Source organism: Mobula birostris, chromosome 32, assembly GCF_030028105.1.
Source record: "Mobula birostris isolate sMobBir1 chromosome 32, sMobBir1.hap1, whole genome shotgun sequence".
Classification (NCBI taxonomy): domain Eukaryota; kingdom Metazoa; phylum Chordata; class Chondrichthyes; order Myliobatiformes; family Myliobatidae; genus Mobula; species Mobula birostris.
In genome coordinates this window covers 25,743,892-25,765,872 of record NC_092401.1, presented here as the reverse complement: position 1 = coordinate 25,765,872, position 21,981 = coordinate 25,743,892, and the positions used below count along the sequence as shown (strand labels likewise).

Here is a 21,981-nt window from a genome sequence, read left to right as displayed (position 1 = left end):
AACTGAACCTCTTGACCATGTCTGCATGTTTTTATGCATTGAGTTGCTGCCACTTGATTAGTTGATTAGATATTTGCATTAACAAGCAGGTGTACAGATGCACCTAATAAAGTGGCTACGGAGTGTATATGGAAAGATCTGCCAACATAAATATCTGAGCCAGGTACTTGTAAAAGGACACTTGGACAAGTACATGGATAGGAAGAGTTTGGCGGGATATGGGCCAGGTATGTGCAAACAGGATCAATTTGGACATACACCTTGGTTTGCATGGATTAGTTGGGCCAAATAGCCTGTTTCCATGGTATTTGTGTTCAAGTTTATTATCATAGGTATACACACTGTACGCTGGGTTTAAAATCTGATCTATTGAATCCTATTTGCGCATTTTCCATCTGATCCAGTCACGACCTCATTTTACAGTGAAATTTTTTTTTCCCAAAAATACTTTATTCAGAAATATTACAAAATAAAAATAATTACATACAGGAAAAGAAAACCATTCGTTGACTGTGAGTCCTTATTCAATACAGTTATTAACAATAAAAATCTTGCATTGACTCTATTCATTTACAAATGAAAGATGTTTGCAGTGAATTCCAATAAAGAATGAATAGGATTACATTCATTCCACAGTACTTTGTCTGCACGGTTTTCAGAGTATCTACTTGCACCACCCATTCAGGTCAAAGGGAGCAAAAGTTTTTATCTAGTATTAATGTTCCTTTGAGCAGAAAAAATAAAATAACAAACAATAGCGCCATCGTTATCCAAAACTAAAATGACAAACATGCTTATCCAATCAAAAGTAGACGGAATAAATTCGTCAAGTGCGAGTATTGAAGTTTCGTCACGATTGTACGCTCCAATAAAGTCACTGAGAAAGGACACAAGTAATTGGTTTATATAGACGTTAATCATGTGTATTATCCAATCACTGGGTGGAGGAGGTGGAATTACGTGACGTTCAGCAGAATGAGTTCGGATACCCACCAATCAGCGTGGGAGCTGGTTGTTAGCCGGGAAGTTGGGTGACGGCGAGGTGGCCTTGGCAGGGGAGGAATCGGCGACGGAGATGCCTGACTTGTCGCAGAAATCCGACGTGGTGTTTGTAAGTAAACTGCAGTGAACCAGCGGCGTCATTGACAGGCTCGGGCAGTCTTTGTAACGTTAGGCCCAACTGAAGCCTCGGGCTCAAGTTAACACTCAGCCGGCTACTGTGTGGGGCCTGCCTGTGCTAAGATTAACCGTAAAGTGTAGGAGCTGGTTTGGGCCATTCAGCCCATCGAGTCTGCTCCACCATTCATTTATTCCTTTTTCTTAACCCCACCTCCCCTGAAACCTTAACCCTTTTATTAATATCTGCCTCACATACACAATGAATATTAAATATACCCCACAGCCCTCAGGAATCTTAATTCCTCAGATTCACTGTCCTCTCTGAAGCAATTTCTCCTCATTTCAGAAACGTTGTGAGTCTCTGCCTGACTTGCTGAGCTCCTCTAGCAGCTTTTTTATATTGTTGCTCCATACTGTAACATCTGTAGTTACTTGTGTCACTTGTGTTTTTTGGACTTGGGCCATGTCCCTATTTTCCCGTTTTCACTAATTGTACACGTACGTATACACACACACACCCACCCACCCACCCCAGAAATATACAGATTAGTTTAAATTGGAATCATGGTTAACAGTGGTGGGATGAAGGGTGTGTGGCTGTGTTATACAGTGGGGGTGTCAGCAGGTTATGCTGCATAGGTGTATACAAAGGGATAGGTAACGTTTGTGGTGTTAACCCTGCTGTTGGGTTGGGGTGACGCACTTTCCCAACCAGCAAAGCAAGAGGGTCTTTGCTGTTGGCAGATGAGCTCCCCAGCAGCATAGAAGTGAGTTCCCCTCTGGCGTCTCCATGTTCACTGAGTGAAGGAGATCATGCCGCAGATATACCAGGCTGATAAAGTTGCAATTGAGGATAGTGTGTGCAGAATATAACAAATAGGATGAAGAATTGGCCAGACAATCAGGTCTGCAGTGTCATTGTACAAGGTTGTGGCCAATCTGTTACCTCAAATGCAAGATTCCATTATCCACATATTTACTGGCCTGGTCACTCTTTGTTGTACTCACTCGAAAGCAAGTACTGTATACTAACACTTTAGATAATCCAATAACAGATAGTCTGACGTTAAGGAGTTTATATATTCTCAGTGTGGCCACATGGGTTTCCTGTAGGTGCTCCAGTTTCCTCCCACATACATCCCAAAGAAATACAGTAGGACTGATGAAGGGTCTCAGATGGAAATGTCGACTGTTCGTTCATTTCCATAGATGCAGCCTGATCTGCTGAGTTGCTCCAGCATTTTGTGTGTGTTGTACAGGTGGTAAGTTGTGGGCGTGCTATGTTGGCACAGGAAGTACTGTGATACATGCAGGCTGCCCCAGAACGTCCTGGGACTGTGTTGGTTGTTGATGCAAAGTGGTGCATTTCCCTATATGTGTTGATGTACACGAGACAAATTAAGTTTTATATGAGCAGAGGGTCCAGTGTGCAAACAGAATGTGTGGCTGGGATCGGAATCCAGACCGTGGCTTGGTTCTGTGGTTGGGACTGGGGTCTAGGTTGCTTTTGTGATTAGTTTCTAAACTTTCTGCTCTCTCTTTAAACTCTGGGGTCACTGAGGCATTTAATATACCATTCTTAAGTATTTAGAAAGGTTTTAAAAGAGGAGCTCCTCAGAAGCAATTTTGTTTCTTGGGTTTATGGTCCTTTTATGCTGTTGTTTTGGGGTTGTATTGACAAGATCAGATGTTCATTATATTCTGAAGTGCAACAGTTTTATACCCTGGAACTAACTCAGTGGCCACTTTATTAGGTACACCTGTGCACCTCATTTAATGTAAATATCTAATCAGCCAATCGTGGCATCAACTCAATGCATAAAAGCATGTAGACATGGTCAAGAGGTTCAGTCGTTGTTCAGAACAAACATCAGAATGGGGAAGAAATGTGATCTAAGTGACTTTGAGCATGAAAAGATTGTTGGTGCTAGGTGGGGTGGTTTGAGTATTTCAGAAACTGCTGGGATCTCCTGGGACTCTCAAGCACAACAGTCTCTAGAGTTTACAGAGAATGGCGTGGGAAAAACAGAAAGCTATCCTATGAGTGGCAGTTCTGTGGACGAAAATACATTGTTAATAAGAGAGGTCAGAGGAGAATGGTCAGACTGGTTCAGGCTGACAGGAAGGCAACAAAAGCTCACGTTACAACAGTGGCATGCAAAAAAGCATCTCTGAACACACAACACGTTGAACCTTGAATGGGCTGCAGCAGCAGAAGAGCGTGAATGTACATTCAATGGGCACTTCACTAGGTACAGAAGATGCCTAATGAAATGGCCACTGAGTGTAGATTGGTGACTGTTTTGAGGAAGATTTGTCTTCTATCATATTTCTCACCTGAACTTCACAGGAAGAAGATGATCTACCTTATGAAGAAGAGATCATTCGCAACCCCTACTCTGTCAAATGCTGGATCCGTTACATAGAGTACAAACATTCTGCTCCCAAACATGTGGTGAATATGATCTACGAACGAGCACTCAAAGAACTTCCTGGCAGGTATTGTGGAAAAACTTCCCTACTACAGACAGGCAGGCAAAGACCTTGTTGGGCTCGAGGACCTGAGTTAAAGGGACATCTTTAGAGTGTGGGAGAATGAGGGCAGATGTAATAGAGGTATGCAAACTTATGCAGCGTATAGATGGTTTTTTTTCCACTGAGTCTGGAACTGGAGGGAGACATGAGGGAGAACTTCTTCACTCAGAGGGTGGTATGAGCTGTCAGTGGATGTGGGTTCAGTTTGGAAATTTGGATAGGTACCTGGATGGGAGGGGTATGGAGGGCGATGGTCCAGGTGCAAGTTGATGGAATGAGGCAGAATAATAATTCAGCATTGACTAGATGGGACATGGGCCTATTTCTGTGCTGTAGTGTTCTAAGACTTCCTATGACTAAAATGGAGGCAGTTAAATTGAAGTCACTTGCCTATTTAAAGAAAAAATTTAAGTTTATTTAACCATTTACTTCAGCATCCGTCACACACTTGAATCACATTTAAAGTTTCATGTTTCATATTTCACATTTGAAGAAAGTGTTCCTTGATCTGTGCATATGGTATTTCAAGCAATACAAAAGGTCCCCAGAACAGTTTGAGTTATAGATCTTTAGAACACCATATGGCCTATCAATTTCATGATATCCTTATCACCTATTCAGTCCTATTCACCCTAGTTCTAAAAGTTATTTTCCCTCTAATGCCTTTTCTGTTCTTTTAATGCCCTTGATTGACTCCATAACTCTTCCAGGCAAAGTAGATTCCAAATTGCAACTACTGAGCTTATAAAACTAACAATAAAGATTTTCCCTACTCTCCTCGCTGTCTCTTTGCTGCATCATTTTCAATCTGTCTTGTCTGCCTGGATCATTGAGCCATCAGCCTATTTAAGCAGACTTTATTTGGCTAACCAATAATCGATCGACATTGAATAAGCAGTGAAAGCACCTACAGAAGAGAAGTGAGAAAGTTGGACAATATTGTTTGAAGCCTGAATTCCTGGGTGTCACTATCTCAGAGGACCTGTTCTGGACCCATCACAAATACTATTGTGAAGAAAGCATGACAGTGCCTCTACTTCCTCAGGAGTCTGTGGAGGTTTGGCATGACATCGAAAACCTTGGCAAACCTCTGTAGATGTGTAGTGGAAAGTACGCTAACTGGCTGCATAATGGCCCGGTATGGGAACACCGATGCCTTTGAGCGGAAAATCCTACAAAAGGTAGTAGATTCGGCCCAGTGTATCACAGGTAAAGCGCTCCCAGCCATTAAACACGTCTACATGAAACGTTGACATAGAAAAGCAGCATTCGTCATCAAAGATTCTCACTACCAGGCCATGCACTTTCCTCAATGCTGCCGTCAGATAGAAGGTACAAGTGCCTCAGGATTCGCAACACCGGGTTCAAGAACAGTTACTACCCCTCAGTCATCAGGCTTTTGAACAAAAGGGGGTATCCTCACTCATTTAAGGGCTCTGTTATATTGTTATTTCATGCTGGTTATTTATTGTTAGTTATTTATGTCTGCATTTACAGTTTGCTTAGTTAACAGTTCCTGTTGTTTACGGTTACTCTTCTGTAGATTTGCTAAGTATGCCCGCAGAAAAAGAATCTCAAGGTTGTATGTGGTGACATGAATGTATTCTGATAATAAATTTTACTTTCAACTTTCATGTATCTTGTTCTAATGAATTTCCTTAGCCTTGAGGAAGTTAAAATCAGAATAAATTTATTATCAGCCTGCATACATGTCACCATACATGACGTTGAGATTCATTTTCTTGCAGACTTTTACAGGAAAATAAAGAAATACAATACTATTTTTGAAAACTATACATAAAGACTGGCAATCAATATGCAAAAAGTCAAATTGTGCAAAAAAAAAAGCTATAAATAATTTTGAGAACATAAGTTGTAGAGTCTTTGAAATTGAGTCTCTAGGTTGTGGAATCATTTTAGCATTGAGGTGAGTGAAGTTAACTACGCTGGTTCAGGAGTCTGGTGGTTGAGGGGTAATAACTGTTCCTGAACCTGATGGTGTGGGACCTAAGGCTCTTGTACCTCTTTACCGACAGCAGTAGTGAGAAAAGAGCATGGGGATCCTTGATCATGAATGCTGCTTTCTTGTAGCATGGCTTCTTGTAAATGTGCTCAATGATTGGGTAGGCTTTGCCTGTGATGAGCTGGGCTACATCCACCACATTCTGTAGACCTTAATGTCCCTGGGTATTGGTGTTTCCATACCAAGATGTGATACAACCAGCATGCAGTAGAGGTGTTAGTGTGCTTTCTTGACCTTAGCGTCTGTGTGGTTGGATCAGGACAAGGTTTTGGTGGTTTTTACACCATGGGCACTTGAAGCTCTTAATCATTTTAACCTCAGCACTCTACAGGATGTGTGTTCTGCTTTCTGAATTCAATGACCCGCTCTTTTGTTTTGTAATAAATTCTAATATGTTAATTCTGCTCATTCTTTCCCAGTTACAAGCTGTGGTATAATTACCTGAAGCAGCGACGGAAGCAAGTGAAGGGGAAATGCATCACAGACCCTGGGTATGAGGAGGTCAACAACTGCCACAAGCGAGCCCTGGTGTTCATGCACAAGGTATTTGTGTATTAGAATCTTAATCAGGTTTATTGTCACTGACATAAATCATGAGATTAGTTGCTTTGTGGCAAAGACTATAAATTACAAAGTAAATAAATAGTGCGAGAAAAAAGAAAAGCGAGGTAGTGTTCATGGACCATTCAGATATCTGATGACAGGGGAAGAACTATTCCTGAACTGTTAGGTATAGGTTTTCACTCTCCTGATGCTGGTAATGAGAAGACGGCTCGTCCTAGTTGGTGCCACCAAGGTCTTGCTGCCTGTTTGGTGACAGATTTTGTTTTAGTGTGATAGGTTCCTGGAAGCGGACAGTTTGGTGAAGTTTAAGAAGCATTATAAAGACCTGTGTTGATCAACCAGCTGAAGAGTTTACTGATATCTTTAACTGAGGTTAGAGGGACTTCAATTATACTGGTGCCTAAGAATAATGTAGTAACCTGCCTCAATAACTATCATCCAGTAGCACTTGCATCCACTGATCCACTGTGATGAAGTGCTTTGAGAGGTTGGTGAAGAAACAGATTAACTCCTTCCAGAGAAGTGATTTGGGTGCACTCCAATTTGCAGTCACAATAGATCAACAGCAGATGATGTTTCATTGGCTCTTCACTCAACCCTGGAACATCTGGATATGGAAGATGTGTACATCAGAATGCTCTTCATTGACTACAACTCGGTATCCAGTGTACTATCATCCCCTCAAAACTAATGACCTTCAAGACCTTCTTGAGCAACCAGATCCTCGGTTTCCTCATTGCAGACCTGGTCAGTGTGGATTGACAGCAACATCTCCACAATCTCTATCAACACAGATGCACCACAAGCTGTGTGCTTAGCCCCCTGCTCCTATCGCTTAATACTTATGACTGCGAGGCTAAGCACAGCTCCAATACTATATTCAAGTTTGTTGACACTGACATTGTCCAAGTTGAAGATGATGATGAATCAGCATATATATGAGGGAGATTGAAAATCTGACTGAGTGGTTCCACAACAACAAAAAATCTCTCAGTCAGTGTTAGCAAGACCAAGAAGATGATTACTAACTTTATGAAGAGGAAACAAGCGGTCCATGAGTTGGTCCTCATTGTGGGATCAGAGGTGGGGGGGGGAGCGGATCAGCAACTTTAAATTCCTCAGTTATCATCTCAGAGGATCTTTCCAGGGCCTAGTGCACAAGTACCATTGCAAAGAAAGCACAGTAGTGACTCTACTTCCTCAGAAGTTTACAAAGATTTGGCATGACATCTAACACTTTGACAAACTTCTATAGTTGTTTGATGGAGAGTATATTGACTGACTGCATCACAGCTTAGTGTGGAAAAACCATTGACCTTGAATGGAAAATCCTACAAAAAGTAGTGGATATTGCTCAGTCTATCATGGGCAAAACCCTCCACACCATTGAGTACATCTACATGGAGCGTTGTTGCAGGAAAGCAGCGTCCATCGTCGGGGACCCCCACCACCCAAGTCATGCTCTCTTCTCGCTGCTGCCATCAGGAGCCTACGGACTCGCGCCACTAAGCTCAAGAACAGTTATTACCCCTCAAATACCAGAGGGGATAATTTCACTCAACTTTACTTGCCCCATCAATGAACTGTTCCCATAACCTATGGACTCACTTTCAAAGACTTCACCTCATGTTCTCCAAACTTTTTGTTTATTTTTATTATTACTATTATTTCTTTTTTTTTTCTTTTTGTGTTTGCAGTTTGCTGTCCTTTGTTTATTGATTGTTTCTCCATCCTATGGGGCTGTCGTTGATTCTATTGTGTTTCTTGGATTTACTGTGAATGCCCACAGGAAAATGAATCTCAGGGTTGTGTTTGGTGACGTATATGTACACTGATCATAAATTTCTTTTGTACTTTGAGCATGAATATGAAAAGAATGGAGGGACGTAGATGGTTCAGGAAGAGGATATAGATCAGCGTCAAGATTGGCACAACGTGACCTGGGTGCTGGGTGTCCCTGATGATGGATGCTGCTGTCCTGCAGCAATGCTCCATGTAGATGTGCTCAATGGTGTGCTGGGCTTTGCCCACGATAGACTGAAGGGTCCATCCAGTGCTGTACTGTGCTACGCTCTATTTAATGTTGAATGGCATGTGGAAGACCATGAGATCATAAGACATAAGAGCAGAATTAGACCATTCGGCCCATCGAGTCTGCTCTATCATTTGAACAAGAATTTCAACTTGGATAAGTGAGATGATGTATCTTGGACAGTCGAGTCAGGACAGGACCTAAGTAGGCATTTGTTTAGGTCCTATCCTCAACTGAATAGCAGGACATTGATGAGTGTTGTGCAACAGAGGAACTTGGGAGTACAAATGTATAGTTCACTGAAAAGTGGCTGTACAAGTAGATAGGGAGGTGAAGAATGAGGGTGACCTTAGGAAATCATGGGAGTTGTAGATAAGGTGGATGGTCTTTATGCCCAAGGTTGGGGAGTCCAAAACGAGAGGGCACAGATACAAGATAAGAACACAGAACTTTACAGCACCGTACAGGGCCTTCGGCCCATGATGTTGTGCTGACCTTTTAGCCCATTCCAAGATCAATCTAACCCTTCCCTCTATTATTCTTTCAGTCCTATCTGAGAGTCTCTTAAATGTCCCTAATGTAACTGCCTCTACCATCACCCCTGGCAGGGCGTTATGCGCACCCACCATTCTGTATGTAAGGAGCATACCTCTTAAATACCCCCTTGTATTTTCCTGCAATCACCTTAAAATTATGCTCCCTTGTATTAGCATTTTCTGCCCTGGGGGAAATAGTCTCTGGCTGTCCACTTGACTTATGCCTTTTAGAAGGTTACTGGGGCCTCCCTACCTTCTGTCCAAGACCTCTTTCAGAGTCGATGCCTCCAGAAGACACGGTACGTCATTAAGGACCCCTCACACCCTCTCCATGAACTGTTTGTTCTTCTGCCATCAGGCAAACGTTACAGGAGCATCAAAACTAAAACCACAAGGCTACTAAACAGCTTCCTCCCACAGGCTGCTCTACCTGACTCTGCTTTGGACACTTTTAACTTGCACTGGACACTTATAACTTGATTTTAACTGACATGTGGCTGTTGTGTTTTACTATTTATTGTTATGTTTATTATTTAGTGTTGCGTTTGTTATGATTGCACTGCCCCTGAGAAACGCTGTCTCATTCTGCCCTGCAGAGCTGATGTATGGTTAGAATGACAAAGTTTTTTGAATCTTGAATCTTATCATCTTGTACATCTCTATCAAGTCACCTCTCAACCTCCTTGGCTCCAAAGAGAAAAGCCCTAGCTTACTTAACTTCTCTTCATAAAACATGCCCTCTATCTACCAGCATCCTGGTAAGTCTCCTCTGTACCCTATCTAAAGCTTTCACATCCTTCCAGTAATCAGGCAACCAGAACTGGACACAGTGTTCCAAGTGTGGTCAAAGCAGAGTTTATAAAAAGGTTCGGGAAACCTGAGAGGTAACTTCTTGTGTTGGTACGTGGCCAAGTGGTTAAGGTGTCGGTCTAGTGATCTGAAGGTCGCTAGTTCGAGCCTCAGCTGAGGCAGTGTGTTGTGTCCTTGAGCAAGGCACTTAACCACACACTGCTCTGCGATGACACCGGTGCCAAGCTGTATGGGTCCTAGTGCCCTTCCCTTGGACAACATCGGTGGCGCGGAGAGGGGAGACTTGCAGCATCGGCAACTGCCGGTCTTCCATACAACCTTGCCCAGACCTGCGCCCTGGAAACCTTCCAAGGTACAAATCCATGGTCTCATGAGACTAACGGATGCCTATAAAACCTCTTTACATAGGGTGGTGGGTATCTGGAGCAGAATTGGTGGAAGACCATGTCATTGAGCGATACAGCGTGGAAACAAGCCTCTTGACACAGCTAGTCTGCACTGACCATTGAGCACCCATGGTTTCACTAATCCCATTCTGTTCTCCCCACATTCTCATCAACACCCACCAGATTCTACCACTCACCTACATAGTGTGGACAATTTACAGTGACAAGTTAGCATAGCAACTCTTCTGAAGATTACTGGGTGAGTTAGCAACTTCAGAAGGGGTGAGGGGGTAAACAAACAGTCATGTATGTATGTCTATGTCCTGCCGAAGGGGCTCAGCCTGAAACGTCGACTGTGCTCTTTTCCGTAGATGCTACTTGGCCTGCTGAGTTCCTCCAGCGTTTTGTGTGCATTGCTTGGATTTCCAGCATCTGCAGATTTTCTCTTGTTTGTGACCTTGTGTGCGTATTTCCCACTTTTTTCAGATGCCGCGAATTTGGCTCGACTACTGCCAGTTTCTGGTCGATCAATGTAAGATAACACGAACCCGCCGCACATTTGACCGCGCCTTGCGGGCCCTCCCTGTGACTCAGCACTATCGCATATGGCCCATGTACCTGAAGTTTGTGCGCCAGTTTCCAGTGTCCGAGACAGCGATCCGAGTCTACAGGCGTTACCTGAAGGTATGAGAGTGAAGGAGGCTTGTATATTGGGGCTTTCATGTTGGGAAATTGAGATCAAGAGCCGTGAGGTTATATTACAGCTCTATAAAACTCTGATCAGATCATACTCCGAGTATTGTGTTTAGTTCTGATCACCTCATTATAAGAAGGATGTAGAAGCTTTAGAGAGGGTGCAGAGGAGATCTACCAGGATGCTGGCTGGATTAGAGTGTCTGTTTATGAGGAGAGGTTGAGTAAGTTAGGGCTCTTCTCTTTGGAGCATAGGAGGATTAGAGGCAACTTTATAGAGATGTATAAGGTTTTGAGAGACTTGGATGAATAGCCAGCACCTCTTTTCCAGGTCAGCAAAGGCCAGTACCAGGGTACGTGCATTTAAGGTGAGTTGAGGAAAGTTTAGGGGAGATGCCAGAGATAGGTTTTTATCACAGAGAGTGGTCAAGAGATTAGCTGTACTAGTCACATGTACATCAAAACATACAGTGAAATGCATTGTTTTGCATCAGCAAGCAACACAACTTAATGTTTGTGCTGGGCCACACTTCTGACACCAACATAGCATGCCTGCAATTCACTAACCCTACCTTTGAAATGTGGGAGAAAACTAGAGCATCCAGACGAAATCCACAAGGTCGCAGAGAGAATGTGTGAACTCCTTTCAGAGGGTGGTGGGAATTAAACCCCAATCGCTAGTGCTGTAAGGTATTGTGCTAACTGTTAAGCTACTACGCCCTGTACTACGCTTAGTACGTGCCTGGAATGCACTGCAAGGGCTGATGGTAGAGGCTGATGCAACAGGGGCTTTTAAGAGGCTCATTTAGATAGGCACATGGAGGTAGGGTTATGGGCTTGTGTAGGAGGGAAGGGTTAGATTGATTATAAAGTAGGTTAAAAGGTCTGCACAACATTATGGGCCAAAGGTCCGTATTGTGCTGTAACGCTCTGTTTTATCTTTCTATTGTTTAATATTTACAGCTGTCCCCTGAAAATGCGGAAGAATACATTGATTATCTCCGCTCAATCGACCGCTTAGATGAGGCAGCTGTCCGGCTTGCTGCTGTTGTCAATGATGAATCATTTGTCTCAAAGGAAGGGAAATCAAATTATCAAGTAAGTTTATTTCCAATTTATATTCTTTTTGTTTGATGACAGAGCAGACACAAAGACTGCTGGAAGTGAAATCTGCGTCTGTGTTTCCCCATGCAGAAAGGTTGCCAGTATTAGAATAGGAATTGTTCGAATGCTCAGGGTAAAGACCATGAAACATAGTAGCAGAATTAGGCCATTCGGCCCATTGAGTCTACTACACCACCCGAGCATGTCTGATTTGTTATTCCCACACCACCCCATTCTCCTGCACATCTCCCTTAAACTTGCCCCTATCTCACCCTATATTTATGTCCTCTAGTATTTAACATTTCTACCCAGGGAAAAAGATTCTGACTTTATTTCTCTCATAATTTAATAACCTTCTATCAGGTCTCTCCTCAGTGACCAACGCTCCAGAGGAAACAACACAAATTGGGCCAGTCTCAATCTTTATAATTTGAATCCATGTAAATCTGCTTCTGTCCCCTTCTAAAGCTTCCATATCCTTCCTAAATTGCATACCGTTGCCTAGGCAAAATTATCTGGCCTTTTACCAAGAGGGGACAGAATTTGGTATTGAGATTACCCATCATTGCATAAGCCTTCTTCTGGTATCTGTTTCCTTCAGTTTATTTCCTCTTGCATGCTAGTCCACCACCGCTTTCTTCATTTGACTGGCATTGCTTTATTATTGTCACGTGTACCAAGATACAGTGAAAGGTTTGTCCATACATATCAAATCATTACACAGTGCATTGAGCTAGAATGAAGTATAACAATAACAATGCAGAATAAGTGTAAAATATACCAAAACAGTGCAGGATCATAATGAGGTAGAGGCCATTGAGGAATTGACATTTTGTTGATAGAGTTCCAATTATAAAATTCCAATAATTTATAGAAAGTGACATTTGAAATTAATTTTAGTTTAAAACTCACAATGGAGCTGGAATACAATGATAACAATGCTGACTGGCTTCATAGGAAGCTTGACAGAAAGCCTAGTGTGCTTAACAGTTCCGAAGAAATGCATTCTCTGATTTGATGTCATACATTTTCAATTTGCAATTTGTCACATATGAATGAAAAGATAACCTGGTGACTCGTAGTTTTGGAACTCACTTCACGGTTGGGTATGTTTATGTTCTAACTCTTGTCTCCCCTTCCACCACCAACGTGTATGAATGAACCACATGTTCAGTGAACTGAATGCCTTTCTGGGAGAGCAATGGAAGTCTTGTTTCCTTTATTTGAGAGGAGAGTAACAGATATTTCTTTTTCCGCAGCTGTGGCATGAACTTTGCCATCTCATTTCCACAAACCCAGACAAAGTAAAGTCTCTGAACGTTGGGGCTATTATCCGGGGAGGTCTCACTCGCTTTACTGACCAGCTGGGAAAGCTGTGGTGTTCCTTAGCTGATTATTACATTCGAAGTGGCCATTTTGAAAAGGTAGGAGTTCCCTATGGAGCAAGGTTCTACTTTAAAACATCTAAACAAATTGAAGCACCATTCTCAACAGCAAATTCATTTTGAGGATTTTTTCTTTGCTTTGAGTTTTATATATATTTGATTGTATAATGACAAGTTGTTAGAACATGGCATAATTCCAGAACTGAGTTATTTATACCCTAACAGACAAGCAGATAATTATTAACCTTGATGCAGAGCTTAACAGCCTACGTTGCTTTGTTGGTTGAATCCTGCATTTAACAGTTCTATTTCTGTTGCATGTAATAGTTCACATTAATGCTTCTAATGATCCTTTGGACTGCCTGACAGCCTCTTGTGTCAAATGTACAGCACAAACCAGTTGAACCATTTGGCTCAACTAATGCTTCTCACTCCAGTCACCGTAAATTTTCTATTTCCTCATATAGTTGTCTCCATTTTCGTAAAAGGAATCAATGCTATTTATCTTGATTGTTTCCATATTGGAGCAAATTGCACCTTCTCACCTTTTGGGATAAAGGAATTCAAGATCAAGCTTATTGTCAAGGACATTGATACTCAGTATAAATACTTCAAAATTAACTGCTGCAGCAGCACAGTACATCGCAAGCACGACGAACATTAATTATATTGATTTAAATTATACATATTTTACATGATCAATAGGCATATTAATGCAATTTGAAGGAAATACCATGTTAGAATTGGGGTTTGACGGGTCCTTTCAAAACCCGATAGAAGTGGAGAAAAAGATAGATGCATAGAAAACCCACAGCACAATACAGGCCTTTCAGCCCACAAAGCTGTGCTGAACATGCCCTTACCTTAGAAATTACCTAAGGTTACCCATAGCCCTCTATTTTTTAAACTCCATGTGCCTGTCCAGCAGTCTCTTAAAAGACCCTATCATATTGGCCTCCACTGCTGTCACCAGCAGCCCATTCCACACACTCACCACTCTCTGTGTTAATAAAAAAAAAAACAACTTACCCCTGACATCTCCTCTGTACCTGCTTCCAAGCACCTTAAAACTGTGCCCTCTCGTGCTAGCCGTTTTAGCCCTGGGAAAAGGCCTCTGACTAGCCACACAATCAATGCCTATCAGACGTTGAACCTTAAGGTGTGGGTGTTCAGGCTCCTGTACCTCCTGCCTGATGGCACCAGTGAGAAGAGGGCATTGCCCAGATGGTAGGGGTCCTTGATGGATGTTGCTTTACTGAGACACTGCCTCTTGTAGATGTCCTTGATGGTGGTGAGAACTGTACCCATATTGGAACTGGCTGAGTCCATCGCTCTGTGTAGCCTCATGCATACTGATGCACTGGAGTTTCCTTGACACCAAAATTGCTGATTATTGGACTTACGAGCGACTCTAAGCAAGGCACCAAGACCTTGCCTAGCTGGTGGTGAGAAAGGCCCTCCCAGTCAGATCCTTCCTGCAAGCCCAGTCTGTCTCTGTGTTCTGTTCTGTGTTGTTCTGCTGAGCTTGGTGGACATGCAGCACACCCTTGTATTGTGAATGCAAAAGACACATTCCAATGTATGTTTCCATGTATGGACATTCATGTGATAAATAAAGTTGAATCTCCAATGTTACACACAGTGTTCTTCCCAGGGAAAGGGAGCCAAAAACTAGAGGGCATAGGTTTAAGGTGAAAGGAACAAGATTTAAAAGGGAACTGAGGGGCAATCACTTCACATGAGCGTGATCGGAATATAGAATAAACTGCTTGAGCAAGTGGTTGAGACAGTACAATAACAACCTTTAAAAGACACTTGGTCAGGTACATGGATAGGAAAGGTTTAGAGGGATGTGGGCCAAATGTAGACAACTGGGAACAGCTTAGGTGGGAATCTTCATTGGCATAGACCATTCGGACTAAGGAGTCTGTTTCTGAGCTGTATTACTCCATGACATTCAACCCAACAATGATGTTAATACCGAATTTAGTACTTTAGTCCTGAGTATACCATCAGTCATTCTTCATTTCAACCCTGGGTATGTGCACGTGACTGCGTTTTTACTTTCCATATATTCCTTCAGCTTGGTCCTTGCCATACACAGACAACTCTCCCATTTCTTCACCCAGTTGTGTTGAGTTGCAACCTCTCCCTTAAGTGTAGATACAATAGAGATGCTTCCGTTATCTTTATAGGCCAGAGACGTGTATGAGGAGGCAATTCAGACAGTGATGACTGTCCGAGATTTCACTCAGGTGTTTGACAGTTACGCCCAATTTGAAGAGAGCATGATTGCAGCCAAAATGGAAACTACTGCAGAAATGGGACAAACTGAGGAAGGTGAGGTTGATTTTTTTTTTTTTGCTACATTTTTCTGCTTAAAATATTTTATCTTTGTGTGTAAATACAAGCAGTGGCTTGTGCTGATTCATGACTCTGTGATAGTGATTTCCCAAATTTTGCTTTTATTTGCCTTGAAGCTCTGAAACCAGGAGAGAAATCCTGCCTGAGTTTACTCTTCCTATTTTATAGGCCAGGAAATTGAAACGATTCAAGTGACAGGATGAGTTGGTGCCGAAGATATTCATTTACTTCACTATGTGCCCATAAAAGTGATGTCCAATCAATCTCTTCCAGTAGACTACAGTTATTTTCTTCCTCTTTGCCATTGCACTTTAATTTCCTTTCAGAATTGCATCTAGTTCTGCTGCACAACCTTTCTTAGACAATGCATTCTAGTTTTAAAAAAAGGACTGCAGGATTTCTTACTGGTTTTCCTGAGAATTTCAAAATTTGCTCAACACGGAATTGCATTTGAAGTTATTACTTTCTTGGTCCTTGCTCCTTGTTCGTCAATAGAGTCATAGAGGAATCAGACCCTTCAGCCCAACTGGTCCATACTGACCAAAGAGGACCCGTCCAAGCTAGTCCCTTTTGCTAGCATTTGGCCCAAACCTTCTAAACCCTTCCGATCTAAGTACCTGTCAGTTGTCTTTTAAAAGTTGGTAATGTATGTGCTTCAACCATTTTCTATCCCAGCTCATTCCACATAGAAACAAACAGTACTGTGAAGAAAAAAAAGTTGACTCTCAAGTTCCCTTTAGATCTTACCCCTCTATCTTAAACATACAATATGCCTTATATTTCTTGTTACCTCTACTCAGGTGAGAGGAGAAGACAGTATGTTCACCCTAACTGTGCCATCAAGATTTTATACACTGCTACGCTTTAAAGTCTTAGCCTGTCCAATCTCTCCTATAATTCAGTTCCTCAAGGACTGATAACATCTTCGTAAATCTTTAAAGTCACAGTGCAGAATTTTCCAAAGGGCAGTTGAATGACCAGAGGCCACTTGGGCTTTTTTGAGTAATTGTATGTTGGTCTGAATCAGGGATGACTATGGTTTTCTTGTGTTTGCATTGGCAATGAGATTTTCACGAAATGTAACTCACATCTCTATGTGTCACTTTGGTCCCAACAGATGATATTGACTTGGAGTTGCGACTGGCAAGGTTTGAGCAGTTGATAACCAGACGTCCCCTCCTTTTGAACAGTGTACTACTTCGTCAGAATCCACACAATGTACATGAGTGGCATAAGCGAGTTAAACTGTACGAGGGAAAACCACGAGAGGTGAGAAATATTTCCCATCTTAGCTCAAGTCTTGTGATATAATGGGTACCCTAAAACAGTAACTGTTAAATTTATAAACACACGTTCTGCAGAAGATGGAAATCTTGGGTTACACAAACAAAATGCTGGAGGAACACAAAATGGTGCTTGGACCCGAGTTTTTGAATTGAATTGACTTTATTTCTTACATCCTTCACATATATGAGGAGTAAAAATCTTTATGGTACATCTCTGTCTAAATGTGCAATGTACAATCATAGTAATTTATAATAAATAAAACAATCAATATAACATAGAAATATACTCAAATCACCGTGAGTTAATCAGTCTGATGGCCTGGTGGACGAAGCTGTCCCAAAGCCTATTGATCCTGGCTTTTATGCTGTGGTACCGTTTCCTGGATGATAGCAGCTGGAATAGATTGTGGTTGGGGTGACTTGGGTCCCCAGTGATCCTTCGGGCCCCTTTTTCACACCTGTCTTTGTAAATGGACTGGTCAAAGAATACTGAGGCTGTCTACAAGAAGGGTCAGAGCCGTCTCTATTTCCTGAGGAGGTTGAGGTCCTTTAACATCTGCCGGACGATGCTGAGGATGTTCTACGAGTCTGTGGTGGCCAGTGCTATCATGTTTGCTATTGTGTGCTGGGGCAGCAGGCTGAGGGTAGCAGACACCAACAGAATCAACAAACTCATTCGTAAGGCCAGTGATGTTGTGGGGATGGAACTGGACTCTCTCACAGTGGTGTCTGAAAAGAGGATGCTGTCTAAGTTGCATGCCATCTTGATCAATGTCTCCCATCCACTACATAATGTACTGGGTGGGCACAGGAGTACATTCAGCCAGAGACTCATTCCACCGAGATGCAACACAGAGCGTCGTAGGAAGTCATTGCTGCCTGTGGCCATCAAACTTTACAACTCCTCCCTTGGAGGGTCAGACACCCTGAGCCAATAGGCTGGTCCTGGACTTAATTTACTAGCATAATTTACATATTACTATTTATGTTTCTATTACTATTTATTATTGTGTAACTGTAACGAAAACTAATTTCCCCCGGGATCAATAAAGTATGACTATGACTGTGAAATGCCCTGAATCATGGGAAGTTCACAACTACAGATGCACTGGGCTACCCACACCACTCTCTGCAGAATCCTGGGATTAAGGGATGTCTTATGAAGATGAGTTGAGCAGCCTGGAGGTTTTCTCTTTGGAGCAGAGGAGGATGAGAGGTGACTTGATACAAGTGTACAAGATGATAAGAGTTATGGATTGCGTGATACCTGGAGAGTTTTTCCCAGAGTGGAAGTGGCTAATACAGGAGGGAAAATTTTAAGTTGATTGGAGTAAAGTATAGAGGGATGTCACAGGTATGTCCTTTACACAGAGAATGGTGGGTGTATGGAATACCTTGCCAGAGGTGGTGCTGGATGCAGATACATTAAGGGCACCTAAGATGCTTTTAGATAGGTACGCATGGATTATAGAAAAATGGAGGGCTATGTTAGGGGGAAGGGTTAGGTTGATCTAGGAGTGAGTTGCTTAGAGTAAAAGGTGGATACAACATCATGAACCAAAGGGCCTATATGGTGTTTTAGTGTTCTGTTTTATGAACTCAGCAATACAGGCAGCATCTGAGTTTCTCCAGTGCTTTATCCTTTTTTTCATACTGATAAATCCAAGGCCAACACCTTTTCTTCTAGCAGTTTTTGTTTTTTTTTTCTCGTGTTGAAAAGTTTTTCCTGACTGTTCGTCCCTCATATATCCGAACTTGGCATGATGGCGTAATTGGTTTTGCCTTTTTTAATTTTGGCCTCGGCCACTTGCCCTGCATAAAAAAAATAACTTTTGTAATGTAGATGCAGATCAGAAAAGGAAGTGATTGTTTCCAGTTTTCAAAGTGTTTTGCAAAGTTTATGACTCGACTGCTTTGAATAGTAACACAATATTCTACCATTTAAATTAGAGCTTCTTTCACTGCTTGTCATAGCTTATACATGGACATGTTGCCAATCATTGCCTGTGACACCCAGTTGTTAAAGTAAATTATTATCAAATTACATATGTCACTGTATACTACATTGAGATTCATTTTTGCAGGCATTGACAGGACAATAACGAATTTATTAAAAACAGACTGACAAACAACCAACATAGAAAAGAAAGCATTGTGCAAGTTAAAAAAAAAAATACTGAGAGCTTGAGTTGTAGAGTCCTTGAAAGTGGTTCTCCAGGTTGTAGAATCAGTTCAGTGTTGAGATGAATGATGTTATCCATGCAGGTTCAGCAGCCTGATGGCTGTAGGGAATCACTGTTCCTGAACCTGGTGTTTTGGAGTTGCTAAAGCAGATCCACAATCTGCCTTGTCCTTGAGATTTCGTTTTTCAATATCACCTGTATGCCCAGCTTCAGTATTGGTCTGGAAAAAGCCAAGATCAGATGTAGATAAATTACTGGTTCACAGGTGTACTATAACCTCAGCAGGTCAGGCAACATCTATGGAGTGGGATAAACCCTTCAGGATTGGGATGAGCAGAAGCCAGTATAAAAAGGTGGGGAGAGTGGAAGGAGTACAAGCTGACAGGGTTAGTTGAGTCCAGGTGAGGGGGGGTGGGGGGGAAGGAAAGTGAATGTAAGAGATGGGGTTAAAGTAAGAAGCTGGGAAGTGATAGGTGGAAAAGATAAAGGGCTGAAAAAGAAGGAATAAGAGGAGAGTGGACCATAGAGCAAGGGAAAGAGGAGGGGCACCGGAGAGGGGTACTGGACAGGAGAGGAGTGGAAAAGGGGTGAGGGAGTACCAGAATGGTAAAAGAGGGGGGAATTACTGGAACTCAGAAACTGATTTTCATGCCAAAAGGTTGGAGGCAACCCAGATAGAATGTGATGTTGCTCTTCATTCCTGTTTTGTGTGTGTGTGTATGTATATGTGTATATATCTATATATATATTTACATGTGTTAAATATATATGTGTGTAAATTTACATATGTACAAAATAAACACACTGTAGTGTGAAGTGTGCATTAGAATAATCATTCCAGAGGTAGGGACAGATTTAGTTTTCTTTTGAAGATTTCAGATTGTTCATTGTCATTACTGTCAGTATACAACTGTAAAGAAAGGTACATCAGATGCAGCTTAAAACAATGCAGTAAGTATTAATACAATAAATAAATAAGATTAGCTTACATACATAGACTTACTGTATGTACATGAAGTGATGCTAGGCACAGGAAATAAGGTAACATAAGGTACATAAGGTAACTGACAGGAAATGGTGGTGGGTTGTTTGCTGGGTTAGGTTACTGGGCGGAGGTGTTGAACAGCCTGATGGCTTTGGGGACAAGTTTGAGTCTGGTCATTCTCGCGTGGATGCTATGTGGCCTCCTCCCTGATGGGAATGGTACAAACAGTCCATGAGCAGGGTGGATGGGATCCTTCATGATATTGCCAACCTTTTATTGACACCTTTCTGTATATCTGTCTTCGAAGGTTGGTGCTGTTGATGCATTGGAATGTTTTAACTACATGTTGTAGAGTCCTCCTGTCTGCTGTACTACAGCTTCTGTACCACACAGTGAGGATGCTCTTAACTGCACATCTGTAGAATGATGTGAGTATGGATGTGCAAGGCTCAGCTCCCTTCAACCTCCGCAGAGAGTAGAGATACTGAAGCGCTTTCTTGACTGTGTAGGATGAGTTCTGGGACCTTGAAAGGTTGTGTAAGATGTGTACTCCCAGGAGTTTGAACTTGCTCTCAGTTTGTACTTGTGCTACCCATATGAAAAGGGGTATGAGTGGTGCAAGTTTAGGAAATGAAGGTAAACTTGGGGTTTTCCTGTGCATGTGGCTTAATTTCATACTGGGTAGGATGCTTCACTGATATTGCTGGCCTTTTTCCATCACCTTTTTGTATATACACTTAGTGGCCACTTTATTAAGTACAGCTGTACATCTGCTCATTAATGCAAATATCTGATCAGACAATGATGTGGCAGCAACTCAATGCATAAAAGTGTGCAGACTTGGTCAAGAGATTCAGTTGCTGTTCAGACCGAACATCAGAATTGAGAAGAAATATAATCTAAGTGACCTTGACCATAGAATGATTGTTGGTGCCAGATGGGGTGGTTTGAGTATCTCAGAAACTGCTGATCTGTGATTTTCATGCAAAGTAGTCTCGCGTTTACAGAGAATGTGCAAAAAGCAAAGAAATGTCCACTGAGCACCCAGTGGGAGAAAATGCCTTGTTAATGAGAGAGGTCAGAGGAGATTGGTTCAAGCTGACAGGAAGGTAACAGTAACTCAAGTAACTACGCATTACAACAGTGGTGTGCAGCAGAGCACCTCTCTGAACACATAACACATTGAACCTTGAAGTGAATGGGCTACTGGTTTCCACTCCTGTACGTAAAGTGTCCACTGAGTGTATATCCTTGATGGCAGGTAGATTGGTACCTAACCACCATCAAGTAATGGGATATGAAGCTTTGGGGATGAATAATTTTCAATCCTTGTTTGTCTGTATTGTAGATAATAAACACTTACACAGAAGCTGTGCAGACAGTTGATCCAATGAAGGCTACTGGAAAACCGCATTCCTTATGGGTTTCATTTGCAAAGTTTTATGAAGAAAACGGACAAATTCAGGATGTGAGTTGAACTTTAGTTGTATTTTAAAACTTTACAAGTGCTGGATAATTCATTGGTTGAATACTATAAGAACAAAAGGCATAGGAGCAGAATTAGGCCGTTTGGCCCATTTAGTCTTCGTCATTCCATCAAAGCTGATTTATTTTCCTCTCAAGCCTCTTCTCCTGTAACCTTTGACACATTTACTAATCAAGAACTTGTCAACCTCTGCTTTTAAATATTAAGACATCAGAGCAGAATTATGCCACTTGGTTCATTGAATCTGCATCGCCATTCAATCATGTCTGATTTATTTTCCTCTCAATCCCATTCTCCTGCTTTCTTCCCTTAACCTTTGGCACCTGTACTTATTTAACCACCACTTTAAATAAACCCAATGTTTCCACAGACATCTGCGGTAATGAATCCCAAAAACTCACCACCTTCTGGCTAAAGAAATTCCTCCTCCTCTCCATTCTAAAGGGATGAGCTTGTGTTCTGAGGCTGTGACCTCTGGCCCTCGCGCTGC

The 21,981-nt window shown here is 42.0% G+C and overlaps 1 protein-coding gene across 1 annotated transcript in view; it reads left to right on the top strand.

Annotated features, from left to right (window-relative positions):
* Window positions 1-986: 986 nt before the first annotated feature.
* Window positions 987-21,981, top strand: part of xab2 (XPA binding protein 2) — a 77,609-nt gene continuing 56,614 nt past the window's right edge. Inside the window, exons 1-9 of the mRNA XM_072248343.1 lie at window positions 987-1,111; window positions 3,470-3,618; window positions 6,097-6,220; window positions 10,492-10,689; window positions 11,662-11,796; window positions 13,062-13,226; window positions 15,383-15,527; window positions 16,669-16,820; window positions 21,354-21,473. Of these exons, the coding sequence (XP_072104444.1) occupies window positions 1,076-1,111; window positions 3,470-3,618; window positions 6,097-6,220; window positions 10,492-10,689; window positions 11,662-11,796; window positions 13,062-13,226; window positions 15,383-15,527; window positions 16,669-16,820; window positions 21,354-21,473 (1,224 nt within the window). The 5' untranslated portion in view covers window positions 987-1,075. The remainder of the gene's footprint in view (window positions 1,112-3,469; window positions 3,619-6,096; window positions 6,221-10,491; window positions 10,690-11,661; window positions 11,797-13,061; window positions 13,227-15,382; window positions 15,528-16,668; window positions 16,821-21,353; window positions 21,474-21,981) is intronic.